The sequence below is a fragment of the Podarcis muralis genome, chromosome 6 (genome assembly GCF_964188315.1).
Source record: "Podarcis muralis chromosome 6, rPodMur119.hap1.1, whole genome shotgun sequence".
In the NCBI taxonomy this organism is placed as follows: Eukaryota; Metazoa; Chordata; class Lepidosauria; order Squamata; family Lacertidae; genus Podarcis; species Podarcis muralis.
Window position 1 is genome coordinate 1607251 of NC_135660.1, and position 15912 is coordinate 1623162.

The following is a 15912-nucleotide window of genomic DNA, read 5'->3' on the forward strand; positions in this document are numbered from 1 at the left end:
CTTGAAGAGTGGAAAATGCACGGCGGTGAACGGACTCACTTGCCAATGACAGAGCCACAGCAACACATGCACACACACTGCAGATAAATGCCAATCCTTTATTTATTCCAACATTGCCATCTCCAAAGGAAAACACAGCCTCGAATCCTGCCCCAGCATTACAGCGCTCTTTCCAGTCTCTCAGCAGAGAACAGTGAAGATAGGAAGTCCAGCACAACTTCCGCCAACCTGGCGCGCTCCCAGATGTTTTGGACGGCAACTCCCAGCGCGGCTGCAGTGGCTGACGGGAACTGTAGCACAAAACTTCTGAAAGGCAGCCGGGTTGGGAAAGGCTGGTTTGGAAGAACGTCGATGCATCGTCTGTGCAATGGCAAAGGAGGAGAGCAAAGGCCAGGAGTCTGCGAGGGCCTTGCACAGAAAGCAAACCATGGAGAACAACAGTTTTTGACTGAAAATGGAAAGAAAACATAAGGAAATGGGGAAGGAACGCAAAGGTCTGTAGTGCTTGGCTGAACTGGAAAGGCTTCATTCAGACAACCCTGGAAGCCCATGGAAATCTGCATCAGAAGTACAGCGGCAAACATAAAACCGGTTATCGGGCTCCGTTGCTTTAGGCACATGCTGGTTTCTTCGTCACGCGTATGAACTTTGGACCATGCAGAATCTTGAGAAAGTCCTTGTGCTTGACCTTAAGCCACCCAAATGCTTTAGGGTGGGGATGTTTCTGTACACAATGCAACAACCCCCCACCGACTTCAGTGTGCGCTTCTCCCTTTGGCCTAAACTCACCACACCTTCCACAACTTTGCAAACGGATTTTACATTTAAGAGCAATAATTGTAGCAGTGGGCATTGGGTCAGAGAGCAGAGAGACGCACCAAGCCATTGTCTCTCCACTCCAGCGGATCCCCCACCCAAGCTGGAAATATATATATATATAACATTTTTTAAAGGCAAAATGGCTCATTGTACATCCAGATGTCTTGCACACGCACGCCTCTGGGTTACGGGCGCTGTGTAGTATCGGTTTGGACATTTATGAAGTATCAAGATTTTAATTCAAAACGAAAGGTACAGTCGCACATTACATTGCCAAGCAAAAACACAGCAATTGTGGGGGAATCGGGAAGACAGCTCACTGCCTTGACAAAATCTGTTGGAGAGATCTAGATCTTTTAATCAGCACTTCAAAAACCTGATGCACAGGAACTCTCCAGCTTTGCACAGCCTTCTAAAACGCTGGATCCCTTCAGAGTGTGTATTAAACAACCTCCCAAATTATTCCATTTTGCCCTCCTCTGCCCCAGGAAAAATTCCAATTTCACATCTCAAACCCTGCTTCGAAAGAAAACAATAAATTTACAAATCTAGTAGGAAAGAGAGACAGGTGCAATAGATGTAGGGGGGGCAGGAGGTGGCCCCCCCTTTACATTCAGAATCCAGGGTACCAAAAGCAGACAACACAACCTGGGCAGGAGGACAGGCTGAACCGCAAAACAAAGCCAAGCCAGATTATTGCAGGTGGGGTTGTCTTGTTAAGTGTGCCATTTAGAAGGAAAGCCTAGCTGCTCATGTGAGAGGTTGCTTCTACCCTAGCGGTAAAGCCCCCCCAAGACTTTGCACACTCAAGTTTTTGTGGGGTTGCTCAGTTGCAGCCTGAAAAGGTTGGCATCCGACATTGGAAGAGTGTGCAAAGGGGAAACCAGTAATAACACGCACCCGGCCTGAAGGAGCAGGAAGCAACAAATTAAATAGTTGCGTGAAGTAGTCAGAGCTTTGCAGAGTAAAGCGCTGTTATTTTAGCGCAAGGCTGCAAACAGTTGAGGGGAAAGGGAAGCCTCAGCTGGGCCAAAAAGTCCTAGCATGGAAGCAACCTTAGGGGCGAGCAACCTTATAGCTCCTGGAAAGGAATGGGACAGGCTGCGCTCAACTCTGAATCTCCAAAGCCAAACCTCCACATGCTACATTGGAGAATGGCAGCTGAAGAGAAGCAGCTGCTGGTTATTCCTCTGCCAAAGAAGGTAGTTTGGGGACGGGTACTATAGTACGGAAACGCGGAGGGAGGCACCGAGGGAGAACTCCCTGTCCGGGGACTCAGCTACAAATAAAACGCTTCAAAGGTGTTGTAAAGTGCAATGTACAAATGTGGCACTAGGTGGCGAAGGAGAGCTAGGCAAAATCCAATGCGTTTTTAAAACAAAGCATTTTCACAGCGTTTTTTTAATATGTGTGTCGATTCCAGCTGGGAGCTGCAGAAGAGGCAAGCCGCCCTACATGTACTACTGGGGAGGGAACGGGCAGCGATATTGCTTGCTAACTGGGGGGGGGGGGGACGACGACTCTTGTCTTCAGGCAGAAGTAATGTAAGTGGCAGGTTTGTGTGTGTGTGACATGGAACTTTGTGCTTTTAAGTGCGCAAGGTGGGGGTTGCCTCCAACCAAAGTGGGGCCAGGAGGCACTTTGCAGCAGGAGCTGCTCCTCCTGAGGTTCAGGTGTCCATAATGCCTCCCACTGTGCTCCACATATCTTGAAGGGGGATCAGCCACGGAGACCAGGAACCAGCACCCCAAGACGAAAGGGTCCAGCTCCCCAGCTGTGTGCAGTTCCCTGAGGGGTGGGCGGAGAGGTCCTACAATCTCAGCTAAGCGCCCCAATGCTACAAATGACGTCTCCCTGGGAACCCCAGGCCTAGCGGTGCCTGCTCTAGTTGCAAGCTGCAGCCAGGGAAGCTCACCTGGGCAATGAGACCTGGGGTGTGCCCAGGGAGACCCATGGATGGCATTTGCGAAGGGGGAAAGGGGGCAGCCTTTGCAAAGGGCACTTTCCTTTCTAGGCCTTTCCCCCCAGGAGTGGGTAGGACAGGGGTCGACAACCTAAGGCCCATGGACCCCCGCCACCCACAGCCAATGGGAAGCTGTGCACGCCTCCTCTGCGCCCGAAGGAGCGCCAGAAATAGCATTTGTGCTTGCGTGCGTGCGCACACACTCCGGCCCACCGTGGCCTCTGATCCAGCAGCAAAAAATGCTAATGCTCTTCTAGGCTGCATTTGCAAAAGTCTAGTGCCCAGATGAAGGGAAGTCAGAGTCCCACTCTATTATGCCTTGGTCAGGCAAACACCTGGAATACTGTGTCTAATTCTGGGCACCACAATTTAAGGAGGATGTTGACAAGCTGGAAAGTGGGCAGAAGAGGGGGACCAAGATGATCAAGGAAACTAAGCCTGATGAGGAGCGGTTGAAGGAGCTGGGTATGTTTAGACTGGAAAAGAGGAGACTGAGAGGAGATATGAGTTAAAAGGTAAAGGTAAAGGGACCCCTGACCATTAGGTCCAGTTGTGACCGACTCTGGGGTTGCGGCGCTCATCTCACTTTACTGGCCGAGGGAGCCGGCGTACAGCTTCCGGGTCATGTGGCCAGCATGAGTAAGCCGCTTCTGGTGAACCAGAGCAGCGCACGAAAACGCCCTTTACCTTCCCACCTACTTATCTACTTGCACTTCATGCTTTTGAATTGCTAGGTTGGCAGGAGCTGGGACAGAGCAACGGGAGCTCACCCCGTCGCGGGATTCGAACCACCAATCTTCTGATCAGCAAGCCCTAGGCTCTGTGGTTTAACCCACAGTGCCACCCGCAACTTAATAAATGTGCAATTGTTACTGTTTTGAACTTTAATTACAGTGGTGCCCCGCAAGACGAATGCCTCGCAAGACGAAAAGCCCGCTAGACGAAAGGGTTTTCCGTTTTTCGATGCGCTTTGCAAGACGATTTTCCCTATGGGCTTGCTTCACAAGACGGAAACGTCTTGCGATTTTTTTTGCTCCCCCCCCTTTTCTAAGCCGTTAAGCCGCTAATAGCCTTTTAGCCGCTAAGCCTTTAATAGCCGCTAAGCCGCTAATAGCCTTTTAGCCGCTAAGCCTTTAATAGCCGCTAAGCCGCTAAACGCGCTAATCCGCTAATAGGGTTGCTTCGCAAGACGAAAAAAACACTAGACGAAGAGACTCACGGAACGGATTATTTTCGTCTTGCGAGGCACCACTGTACCTTCTTTAGTGGGTGGTGCAAAGCATTATTCTGAATAAGGCTTTTGAATAGGGTTTGAGGGCACCGGGGATGAGTTTATGGAACAAAGGGGGCAGTGGCCCCAAAGGCTGGGGAACCCCTGTGCTGGATGATGAGCACCCCTCTGGACAAACCAGTTTCACCTGCATGCCATGGGAAACCATTTTGGAGCAACCGACTGGGAACCTGCACGGAAAGGAGCAGAGGATATGGAAAAGCCCCAAATTCAAGGAGGCTTGCTCAGGAAAAAAATTTCCTGCACGAAGGACCCCATTGTCTGCACTCACCCTTGCAAGAACCTAATGCGTTTAAAGCCCAGTGTAGGTCTGTGCCCTTAAGAAGAAAGTCTTGGCCCCCAAACCTAGTCTTTGACAGGACCTCCCCAAAGTTTCCCAGCATGTTTGGGGGTGGAGGCACCAGCAAGTAATCTGGGGACAGAGGGCAAGAGGAAGACCCTTTCTCCCTGCCATGATCCCAATGTCCAACCGGGGGGAGACATCCAGAGGTTTAAGCATCTCTCCATTTCCTTTCTCTGTGCTGAGCGTCAGCAGACTCATGGCCTCTGCTCACCCCGCAGGGGAAATGGAGAAAAGACCCCCATCCGAGAGATGTCCCCATGAAGATGCGTCATGGGAGCAGCTGACAAGACTTAGCAACGGAGGAAGAGACCCCAGTTGTGTGTGTACACAGGCAAGCTTTTGGCACCTGAAAGAGCATCGTTCAACGCCGAGCGATAATAAATACAAGGTTTTGATGGGATGCAGCAACACAGGAGAAGTGGGAAATGGCAGCTTCATCAGTTAAAAAAAAAAATCAACCAACCAACCATTGACTATTCTATGTCATATAAAAATAAACCATATATTAAAAAACAACAGCAACCAGACCATTGGACATGGCACGGTGGGAGGTGGAGGACAGAACAGAAAGACCCATTGTGTGTGTCGGTCGATTTGCTGCAAGGGAGAGTTAACACTTTCTGACCAAAAAGGGGAAACAAACCTAAAAGATCAGGAGGGGAGGGCAGGGCAGTGAAATCTAGGCCGGGACGCAAGTCTGGGAAGGAGAGGAGAGCCATTCCTTTAGAGGGGTTTTTCCAGGGTGTAGATGGTTCAGGGAGGTAGCCGTGTTGGTCTGACGCTGTCAAAATAAATTTAAAAAATCAAAAAATTGTCCAGTAGAGACCAACTAAGTTTATTCTGCATATAAGCTTTCCTGTGCATGCATACGAAAGCTTATACCCAGAACAAACTTAGTTGGTCTCTAAGGGGCTACTGGACAATTTTTTGATTTTTTAAAATTTATTTCTAGGTGGTGCATCTTAGGGCAAAGTGGGCAACCTGGATCCCCCCCCCCCCAAGGCACTTCAGAACAGCCTGCTATAGTGTGCTTTTTTAAAGTTCCTAGGCCTCATTGTTTCAGAAATACGTATGAAACCACAAAGGCTGAAACTTCTGTAAATTAAGAGGAAAGTAAGTCTAAGGCCAGTAGCTAACCTGTTAGGCGTTTCAGAAGAAGCGGGGCAATGCCAAAAGTATGTTTGGCAGTTGTATCTCATTCAGAATATGTCGAGAACATTTGTGCAGGAAAAACTCAGCCTGGAGCCAGCCTGAAATGACTCAGTTTCTCTGCATGTGTGAAGTTAAGGTGAGGGAATGCGGTGGATTTATACACCAGGAGACTGAACTTTTGCTATGCCTGAGTAAAGCTGCCTTAAATATCACAATGGTGCGGCTTTTAAAAAGACCATCGACACCACCTTCTCGTCTTCTCAAATCCATGTGAAGCTTCCACCTAGAACGTGGAATTAACCATCTCTGTCTCCTGTTTGCATTCGCGCTAAAGAGGGAAGGAGAGAGAAAGAGCCAAGGAACATCTTGTTGGCAAACTGCGGCCTTGTGAACCGCAGGAGGCAACAAGGATGCAAAAGCATCTCCCCTGGATCAGGCCAACGGGGGTCCCAATCCAGCATCGTCTTCTCACACTGGCCAGCCAGCTGCACATCTATGCGTAGCCTGCAAGCCAGCCAGGAGTGCTGAGGCCCTCTTCAAATCTGCAATTCCCAGCAAATGGTACTGTATTTTTTGCTCCATAAGGCGCACCTAGTTTGGGGAGGAGGAAAACAAGAAAAAAATTATTCTGAATCTCAGAAGCCAGAACAGCAAGAGGGATCTGGTTTCTGGGATACCGTGTGGCCGTTCTGGCTTCTGGGATAACCGCGCCAAGCCTGTTCAGGGCAGCAGGATGAAGGCTCCCCCTGCCTGAAGGGGCTGCGCGCGGCTATGGCAGAAGCCAGGACAGGCGCGTTGCTGAAGGACTGCACAGTTCTCCCTCTCTGCGCAGTGCCATTCGCTCCATAAGACGCACTCACATTTCCCCTTACCTTTTAGGAGGGAAAAAGTGCGTCTTATGGAGCGAAAAATACGGTACTCAGAGCATCTCCTGCGTTATGTCGACCCCTCTCTGAAAGCCATCTAAGTTCGTGGCCACTGCTAGATACTGGGAGAGACAACGCTCTGTTTTAAATTCGTGCTGCGTGAATACAGCGGTACCTTGGTTCCCGAACGGCTTAGCTGATGGACAACTCGGCTCCCGAAACCCGCAAACCCAGAAGTACGTGTTCCAGTTAGCGAACATTTTTTTGGAGGCCGAATGTCCGTTTTGGTTGTCGGCATTGTTTCTGGGGCCGATCAGAAGCCATGCCTTGGTTTTGGAAGTTGAAAGGACTTCCAGAACGGACGGAGTTCAAGAACCAAGGTACCACTGTAATCGCTTCCTCTTTGTCTGCCCTGAAACCTCCCCAATTTCAGTCAGAGGCGTTTGGGTTCTAGAATTACGAGAGAGGGAGGGGGAAAACCTCTCTGTCCCCACGGTCTCCGCAAAGTAGAGGACATCTCCATCACACTTTCCCCCCATTAAAAGAAACAGTCCCAAACACCATCGCTTTTCCTCGCTGGGGAGTCCCCCCCCCCCCCCCCGTCCCCTTTCTCATGAAGGCGGTGGGCTTTCCTTCATGGGAGGTTTCTAAGCAGAGGTTGGACAGCCCTCCGTCAGGGATTTTTTAAAGCTGTGATCCCTGCATTGCAGCGGGTTAGGCTGGATGACCTTTGGGGAGCCCTCTCAACCCTACGACCCTGGGCTTGTTTCGGTTGCCCTCTTCCCAGCCCCACAAGATCCTCGCTGGGCAGTGGCGGCCGGAAGATGGCGCCACGTGATCCCAAAACCAAAATGTGCGACGGGAGAGGCGGGCTGTGAAAAAGCTGCCCCACAAAAGCCAGATTTAACTGCCCTGCCCAGGAGACCGGAGGGAGATCGCCAAGGGAGAAAACTCAACGGACTGAAGAAGAGGCACTGTTTGTGGACGTCGCGATGCTCAGGAAGGAGGCTGTCCCCCGGGAGATCCTTGGAAGCTGGAAGGAACCCAGGAGATCTCCAGGAAGGATTCCAGCAAAGTTTGCTACAGAAGAGAGTCAGTATCAGCAAAAAAAAATTGCCTCGTTCGTCCTACTGCTTATAGTGGTAACCTGCAAATGAAAGAAAGAGAAATATTAAGTGGCTTTCTGTCCCCTCGCTGTCTTGAGAAGAGCAACAAACCTTTCAGCTCTTGTGGAAAACAAAGATGCTATTATTTTAGTGCCGCATATCAACATGTTTTAAGAAAGAACGCAGGAACATGTTGAGGTTCTCAATACGTCTTACATCTAAATTAACTGGTGTCTGTTTTTAACTTTTTGTGTGGCTTCCCTTCTGTACCTTTGTATTAAAACTGCTTTGATATCTGTATGGAACAGCAGTATATAAATATTTCTATAAATAAATTAGGTAAGTGTATCGGCAAGTTTAAATCAGTCCTTCCTGTTTAAAAGACCACAGAGTTCTCGAACCTCATTTCCCTTTCCTGCTTCTGGGCAAAGTGGTCGGTGGCAGAGGCTTTCTCGAGAGGCCCACACTTCAAATTTAAATTTTGGAGCTTGCAGCTACAAGAATTTGCTGAAAGGGCGCAGTTAACAAATACCCTGAGAGGCAATTCAAAACAAAAAATTATGGAAAAGTGGGATAGATATAAAACGTTATGTTCAAAAATACAGTAAAGGTTCGCTGTCTATGCTAGCATTTGACTGACGTTGGAGTGAGACTGAGTTGAGAAATAAGACTAAGAGCACATATTGATATAGGAATGTATTAGATAATATGTAAAGAAATATACAATAATAAGAGTACATTCATTTGAGGGGGAGACTTGTTTTTGTTTTTTTCTCTTTGTTCTTTTTTTTTGTTGTTGTTTCATTTTCTTTCTAAGTATATAAAATTGATATATAATTTTTGTAAACATGCTGGAAATTATATTATAGTAAGTCCTGTAATGTAATATGACGTTTACTGATGTAATATAAGAATGTTAACAAATAAATAAAATGCAAATTCAAATAAATAAATAAATAAGTGGCCCTTCAGCCGGCCTTGTGATAAAGAGATCTGCCCGGTTTTGGGGGGTGGGGTGTTTGTGGGGAGGAGACTCTGGCGGTCCCTCCCTTGAGAAAGATCAGCATTTCCATCAGCACAGACTTTTAGTTATTAAAATAATATTGGATTGGATTGGATTGGATTGGATTGGACTGGAATGGAAAGGAAATTCAATTCAATTCAATTCAACTGAATTCAACTGAATTCAATTCAATTCAATTCTGTCTGGGTTGCCCCAGGAGGAGTGTGCTCCTTTGTTACTGTTCTCCTTCCTGGTTTCCCATTAGGGCATCAGGTGGGCCATAGGATGCTGGACTATTATTTTGATTAATTAAATTTGTCTACTGCCTTTCATCCGTATATCTCAGGGCTGTTCACAGCATAAACATACAAGAAACCCCCCCCAAAAAAATACATAATAAAAACAAGAAGAGAAACACGTCAATAACCCACAGCCTCCCCTCCCCACAAGACGTCTGAAAGGGTATCATATGTTAAATCTAGACGGGCCACCCCAAAAACAAGCAAGTTGGAGACCGAAAAGGAGTGCCGCTATTCCCCCGAGTGGGTGGGGACGCTGCCCCCCCCCTCACCTTTATGAGAAGGCTCTGGTCTGGGTGTTTGATGTGCCAAGTTCTGGGGGCTTGTAAGGTTACAAAGTTGGTCCAGATCCTCGGAGGGCGGAGGGGGAGGCCTGGCAAAGAGAGCAGGGAAAACGGTTTGGAAAAAGGATCCGTCGGCCGGCCTGTTCCCCAAAGGTTGATGCTGCAAAGCCTTTCCCCCAAAGGCTCCGCTTACAGCTGGTTCTCCCCCTCCCAACCACTTTTCTTAGTGTTTTAAATACCATATTTTTCGCTCTATAGGACGCACTTTTCCCCCTCCAAAAATGAAGGGGAAATGTGTGTGCGTCCTATAGAGCGAATGCAGGCTGCGCAGCTAAGCCCAAAGCCAGAACAGGGAGAGGGAGCGCTGTGCAGCACTCCGCCTCTTTGTTCTAGCTTGGGGTTAGCTGCGCAAAGCCTCCGCAGGGCAGCGGGGTGAAGGCACCCCGCTGCCCTGCGGAGGCTACAGAGGCTGCCCCCGAAGCCAGAACAGCGAGACGGAGCGCTGCAGAGCGCTCTGTCTCCCTGTTCTAGCTTGGGGGTGGCTGCAAAGCCTCCTCTGGGCAGCGGGGTGCCTTTGGAGCCTCCACAGCAGAACTTGCGCTGTGCTCCAAAAGTTTCAGGGATCTTGGAGCCCCACAAGCTCGGGGGGCAGTGGCAAGGCTGCGTGCAGCCTTTGCGCTGTTCCCCGACCTGCTCTTTGGGGCTGGCGGTGGGGGAAAGCAGCGCTTCCCCCCGCCAGCTCCAAAGAGCAGGTCAAAAAGAACCTGAAGCCTCCGGAGCCCAGCGGGAACTCCCACCGCACTCCAGAGGCTTCGGGTTGCCTTCACTGAAGCCTGGAGAGCGAGAGAGGTCAGTGCGCACCGACCCCTCTCGCTCTCCAGGCTTCCAAGGTAACTCCCACTGCGCTCCGGAGGCTTGTTTTAGAGGTCCTGTTAGCTAGGGATGATGGGAGTTGTAGTCCCAAACATCTGGAGGGCCGAGGTTGAGGAAGCATGCCTTAAAGATATGGAGATGAAGGAGACACAAACCAAAAAACGCACCCTGGCATCACACTGCCATCGTGCCCTGCTTACAACCGAGGCCATTTGACCAGGTGAGGCTTCCCCACCTGCACTCCTGGATCACGGATCGGGGATGCCTCTCACCTCGTTGGCTTGTCGCTTCTGGACCGGTGACCTTCGTGACCTTCCCTTGACCTCGGGCGCACCGATTCGTGTGCGTCGTGCTGGGGAGAGGAGAGCAGTCAGCTCAGACCGGAACACGACAAAATAAAGTCCTCCGTCACGCGGCGCAGAGTTAACCTGTGGAACTCCCTGCCCCAGGAGCCAGCAAGGGCCACCAACTGGGAAGCCTTTAAAAGAGGATCAGACTGCAGCTGCACCTTGGTTCTCAAACACCTTGGAACCCAAACACTGCAACCTCGGAAGTCAGTGTTCCAGTTTGCGTACTTTTTTCAGAAGCTGAACATGCTCTGTTTTGAGTGTTACGCTTCCGATTTGAGTGTTACGCTGAGGTCTGTCTGTTTTTGCTATTTATTTTGCGTTTTTGCGGCTCTTTTTCTTTTGTTTTTGTGACTGTGGGGAACCCAGTTCAGCTCCTGACTGATTGATTGTGTGACTGCAGCACACTGTTCATTGCTTTCATTTTATGGATCAGTGGTCTCGTTAGACAGTAAAACTCATGTTCAATTGCTGTTTTAGGGGTTGTTTTTAAAAGTCTGGAACGGATTAATCCCTTTTGCATTACTTTCTATGGTAAAGCAGTGTTCCTTGGTTTTGGAATGCTTTGGTTTAGGAACGGACTTCCGGAACGGATTAAGTCTGAGAACCAAGGTGCCACTGTAATTCCTTTGGCCTTGGGGATACTTTTAATAGATTTCTCTTTCCTCTTGGTTTTAATGTACCTGTGCAGGTTTGCTGTCTATTGGTTTAGTTGTAAGTCACTTTGGGTTGCCCTGGGCAGATTAAATCAATCATCGCACGAGAGCTCCTCCCGGCAAAGGGAGACAAAGTCAACTCCGGACGCATCACCCACCTTCCAGTCTGGCTCCTGCCTCTTCTTTTCCAGAGAAGACTTTCCCCGTTCCTTGGCTTTCTTGTAAGCCTTCTTCTCCTCCGCCAGCAACAGGCGAGCTATTTCCTAGCAGAAACAGCAGGAGAAGAACGTTACAAGGATGCTTTGAAAGAGAATATGATGAAAATGATGTATAGATGGTATATTACACCAGTGAAATCAGCTAAAATGTGTAAGACAAACAATAAATGTTGGAAAGGTAAAGGAAAAGAAGGAACATTTTATCATATGTGGTGGGAATCTAAAAATGTAAAGAACTCCTGGGAAATGATATATAATGAGATGAAAAAGATGTTGAAATATACATTTGTTAAAAAAACCAGAAGCATTTTTACTTGGTATTATAGGTCAGGACATTAATAGGCAAGATGTTAAATTGTTTTTATATGCAACAACAGCAGCAAGACTATTGTTAGCCCAGAAATGAGAACAAGAAGAAATTCCGACGAAAGAAGAATGGCAGACGAAATTAATGGACTACGCAGAATTGGACAAAATGACAGGAAGGATTCGAAACTTGCCGGACCAGAGATTTACAGAAGATTGGAAGAAGTATATGAATTATTTGAAAAGCAACTGTAATCAACAAATTACGCTAGTAGGGTAACAAGAAGTTTTGTAAGGAGAAATATACAAAGTGTTACAAAGTAGAAAAAGACAGAGATATTGGTTATGAGTTTGAAATGTAATAGGGAAAATAAGAAATGTATACTAAGAGATTAGATTGGAAAATTTTCAGGCAGGACTGATGGAAGTCAAAAAAATTGAAGAAGATGTAAAAGTATGTTTAATTACTGTTGAAAATGATATGTTAAAAACACACACACACACACACACACTCCCACACCGGGGGACAAGTTGCAGCGTTGGCCTCGGGGTTTGAGGCTGATGCAAGAGCGGGACTCCAACCACCTCCGTAGGTGCCCTGACTGGCTAGCTGAAAGCAACACATTTGGACCCAAAGGGGTCTAGGATCTGAACTGCTTGGGGGAGCGAGACAGGGACCCCTGTTTACACGCAAGAAAATGGGTCCCAACGGAGAACAAAAGTGGTAAGCCGGGATTCACCACCCTGGCAATTGGAGCGCAGAAAAGACCCACATTTGTCCGATTGCAGCCAGGTACGTTGTTAGGGCTGCGCTCCTCCTCCTGGCCCTAGACTTGAATCCGCCCCACCGCTCTGCCCTCCACGCACTTTCCCTCGGCCAGAAAACTCTCCAGCCTGCAGGAAAATGGTCTGTCTTCCCTGCACCACCAAAAACAAGCTTCTTGGGGAGCGGCGAAGCCACATGGAAGGCTGCAGGCTCCCCATCGAAGGCTGCCAACTTTCCCACCTGCCTTGCTCCTCTCCCCCCTGCCAGAGACCCTTGTAAGGCAAAGACTCTCATCTTCACATTTTTGCGGGGAATGTTCTTCGCCTCTTGGGCAGCAGCATGGACAAATTTGGGTTTTGTTTTTTTACTACCGTTGAAATGCTTTCATCTCTTTCACTGCTCGCTTTTGCATCCCAGTTCAATTCTCATCGTTCGCACCGTTTTGTATCTACATGCATATTTACTCCAGAGAGCCTTTTTGGCTGAAAGGTCAACAAACGGTATCCTAGCACCACGACAACACAGGGGGGGTCTGCCAGGATCCCTTCCCTGCATGAGGGAAGGAGGGTTTGGGTCTGGCTCTGAGCGAGGCCAGCTTTTTTTTGGGGGGGGGGCGGTGCAGAGAGGCAGCCAATGGCGGGAACCAAAGGGGAGAGCTGTTGGCAGGCTCCCTACGCAGAGATATTTGCAAGCCTGAGCTTGAACACAAAGGGGGGAAAGGAGGGGGATCAGTGGGAAGAGTCTGGAGTCGGAGCTCCACTAAGAAGTAAAGATCTCAGAAAGCCAGTTGCCTCATCCGCTCCAAAGGCAGACACTCCCCATTCCCTTATTTGCATATGCAAATGCCTACCTCGTCCTGGGCGACCTGTGCTGCTCTCTTGTCCACGTGGCTGGCCTGAAGAGGAGACAAGAGGAAAAACAAGAGCTTTTATGAAACAAGAAACCCAGGCATGGTTGGTCAGCTGCGATTCTTTCCTTTTAGGACTTACTGGAGGTTTCTAAACAGAAGTTGGCCAGTCAGGGATGGTTTAGCTGTGAGTCGGCATTGCAGGGGTTGGACTAGGTGACCTACCCTCTGGCTACCCTCCAGAGCAGCAGAAAACAAGCTTGCTCCAACTTCCATGGGACAGCTGTTTAGATATTTGAAGGAGGTTATGGTGCTGGAGGAGACTCCTGAGAGTCCCATGGACTGCAAGAAGATCAAACGTATCCATTCTGAAGGAAATCAGCCCTGAGTGCTCACTGGAAGGACGGATCCTGAAGCTGAGGCTCCAAGACTTTGGCCACCTCATGAGAAGAGAAGACTCCCTGGAAAAGACCCTGATGTTCGGAAAAATGGAGGGCACAAGGAGAAGGGGACGACAGAGGACGAGATGGTTGGACAGTGTTCTCGAAGCTACCAGCATGAGTTTGACCAAACTGCGGGAGGCAGTGGAAGACAGGAGGGCCTCGCGTGCTCTGGTCCAGGGGGTCACGAAGAGGCGGACATGACTCAAGGACTCAACAACAACAACCGTATCATTTCTGGAGTCTTCTCCTTTCCAGGCTAAACATACCCAGATCCTTCAACCTCTCCTCATATGGCTTTCTTTCCAGACCCTTGATCATCTTGGTCACCCTCATCTGCACACCATCCAGCTTGTTAACATCCTTCTTAAATTGTGGCACCCAGTATTCCAAGGTGTGGTCTGACCAGGGCATAATAGAGTGGGACTATGACTTCCCTTGATCTGGACACTAGATTTCTGTTGATGCAGCCTAGAACCGCATTAGCTTTTTTTGCTGCTGCATCACAGTGAAACATGTGCTGCTGAAACACTTAATGGTACCCAGCGCTGCTTGTTGCTACTGAATGATCCTCAGTGCTCCAAACTCAGAGTCACTTCCACCCCCGAAACACTCTCTCTGTGTCTCTGGGATGAAGCCCAAATCCGTCCCACTCACCAACAGCTCTTCCTCCTGCAGCTTCCGGGCGATCTCTGCATCGTAGAGCTCCTGGTCCTGGGGGGCTGCCGGGCGGCCTTTGTGGTAACTGGCATCCTTCGCCCCCCGCGTTTTCGTTCCTTAAGAGACGAGAAGCCACATTCCTCAGTCACAGAAGGGGAAATAATTAATGTGCCAGCTAAATTCAGAGCTACCCACACAGATAAAAAAAATAGTTCTGCACCAAGGTAACGCAAATTACGAAGACTGTGTGGATCTGCTTATGTTCTGTGTGTCTTCCTAGAAGACAGACACCTTGACGGCTTGATGTTGGTCCATCTATTCCAATTCAGAGCATCCCACTAGGGATGCAGGAAGAGGCCTTGCCCACCTGCAACTCTCTCCATGGAACACACCTCCTCATTAACTGACCTATGCTATCCCACCTTGGTCCAGAAGTCAGGGAAGGGCCGTAATCTTAGCGGCAGAGCCCCTGCCTTGCATGCAGAAGGCTCAATCTCCAATAGCACCTCCAGGCAAGGCTGGAAACGCCTCTGGCCTAAAACCGGCCTCAAAGGCCCAGTTTCCTGAAGGAGCGTCTCCACCCCCATCGTTCTGCCCAGACACTGAGGTCCAGCTCCGAGGGCCTTCTGCCATATCCCTCCCTGCAAGAAGTGAGGTTACTGGGAACCAGGCAGAGGGCCTTTTCGGTGGTGGCACCCGCCCTGTGGAACATCCTCCCATCAGATGTCAAGGAAATAAGCAGCTATCCTATTTGAAGTCAGCCCTGTTTAGGGATGTTTTTAATGTCTGATGTTTTAATGCCTTTTAAGTCTTTCATTGGGAGCCGCCCAGAGTGGCTGGGGAAACCCAGCCAGATGGGCAGGGTATAAATAATAAAATTATTATTATTTATTATATAACCCAGGAGGGACACGGCTGCCTGCCTGTGTTGACAACACTGAACTGCATGGGCCAGCCTGACTCAATAGGAGGCAACTTCCTGAGTGACTTTCTGCCCAGTTGAGAGGCTTTCAGATAGCTCAGTTGGTAGAACACAAGACTCTTAATCTCGGTCATGAGTTCGAGCCCAATGCTGGGCAAAAGAGTCCTGCATTCCCGGGGTCAGACTAGATGGCCCTTGTGGTCCCAATTCTAGGATTGCATGCACACAATTGCAAGTCACCCCTCAGAGAGAGTTATAGTACTCGAAACATGTGGGGCAGCCAGGGGTCTTCTGTGCACTTTGGGGTCTCTCCCCACCCCTTTAGACAAATTCACGGAGGAGGGCTATGAATGGCTCCTAGCTACGACTGCTCTGCCCTGCCCTTCCACAGTCGGAGGCAGCCGTGCTCCTGAATCTCGGCTGCCGGAAAAGGCAGGAAGGGAGAGAGAGGGCTCTCGTGCTCAGATCCTGTTTTGGGGTTTCCCTTTGGGGCATCTGGTCAGCTTCTGTGAAAACAGGGTGCTGGCCCAGGTGGGCCACAGATGCTCTCAGGCTCTCATGCTGCAGATGGCTGGGGTGGAAGATAATTTTAAAACTGGTTCAGGCACGCTGGAAGGGTTCGCTCCAACCTCCAGGAGCACCCGGGGTGCAGAAGGACCGCACAGACTTAAATAAGTCCCCCCGGAAAGTACCGTATTTTTCGCTCCATAAGACGCACTTTTTCCCTCCTAAAAAGCAAGGGGAAATGTGT

The 15912-nt window shown here is 49.3% G+C and overlaps 1 protein-coding gene across 3 annotated transcripts in view; it reads right to left on the reverse strand.

Moving 5' to 3' along the window:
* Positions 1–765: 765 nt before the first annotated feature.
* Positions 766–15912, reverse strand: part of CCDC50 (coiled-coil domain containing 50) — a 48372-nt gene continuing 33225 nt past the window's right edge. For 2 of the 3 annotated variants that reach the window (XM_028731821.2, XM_077929597.1), the window contains 6 exons: positions 14237–14355; positions 13143–13187; positions 11161–11265; positions 10272–10351; positions 9115–9215; positions 766–7581 (listed from right to left, as the gene is read on the reverse strand). In XM_028731821.2, the coding sequence (XP_028587654.2) occupies positions 7562–7581; positions 9115–9215; positions 10272–10351; positions 11161–11265; positions 13143–13187; positions 14237–14355 (470 nt within the window). In that variant the 3' untranslated portion in view covers positions 766–7561. The remainder of the gene's footprint in view (positions 7582–9114; positions 9216–10271; positions 10352–11160; positions 11266–13142; positions 13188–14236; positions 14356–15912) is intronic. The other variant, XM_077929596.1, reaches the window with a different exon arrangement.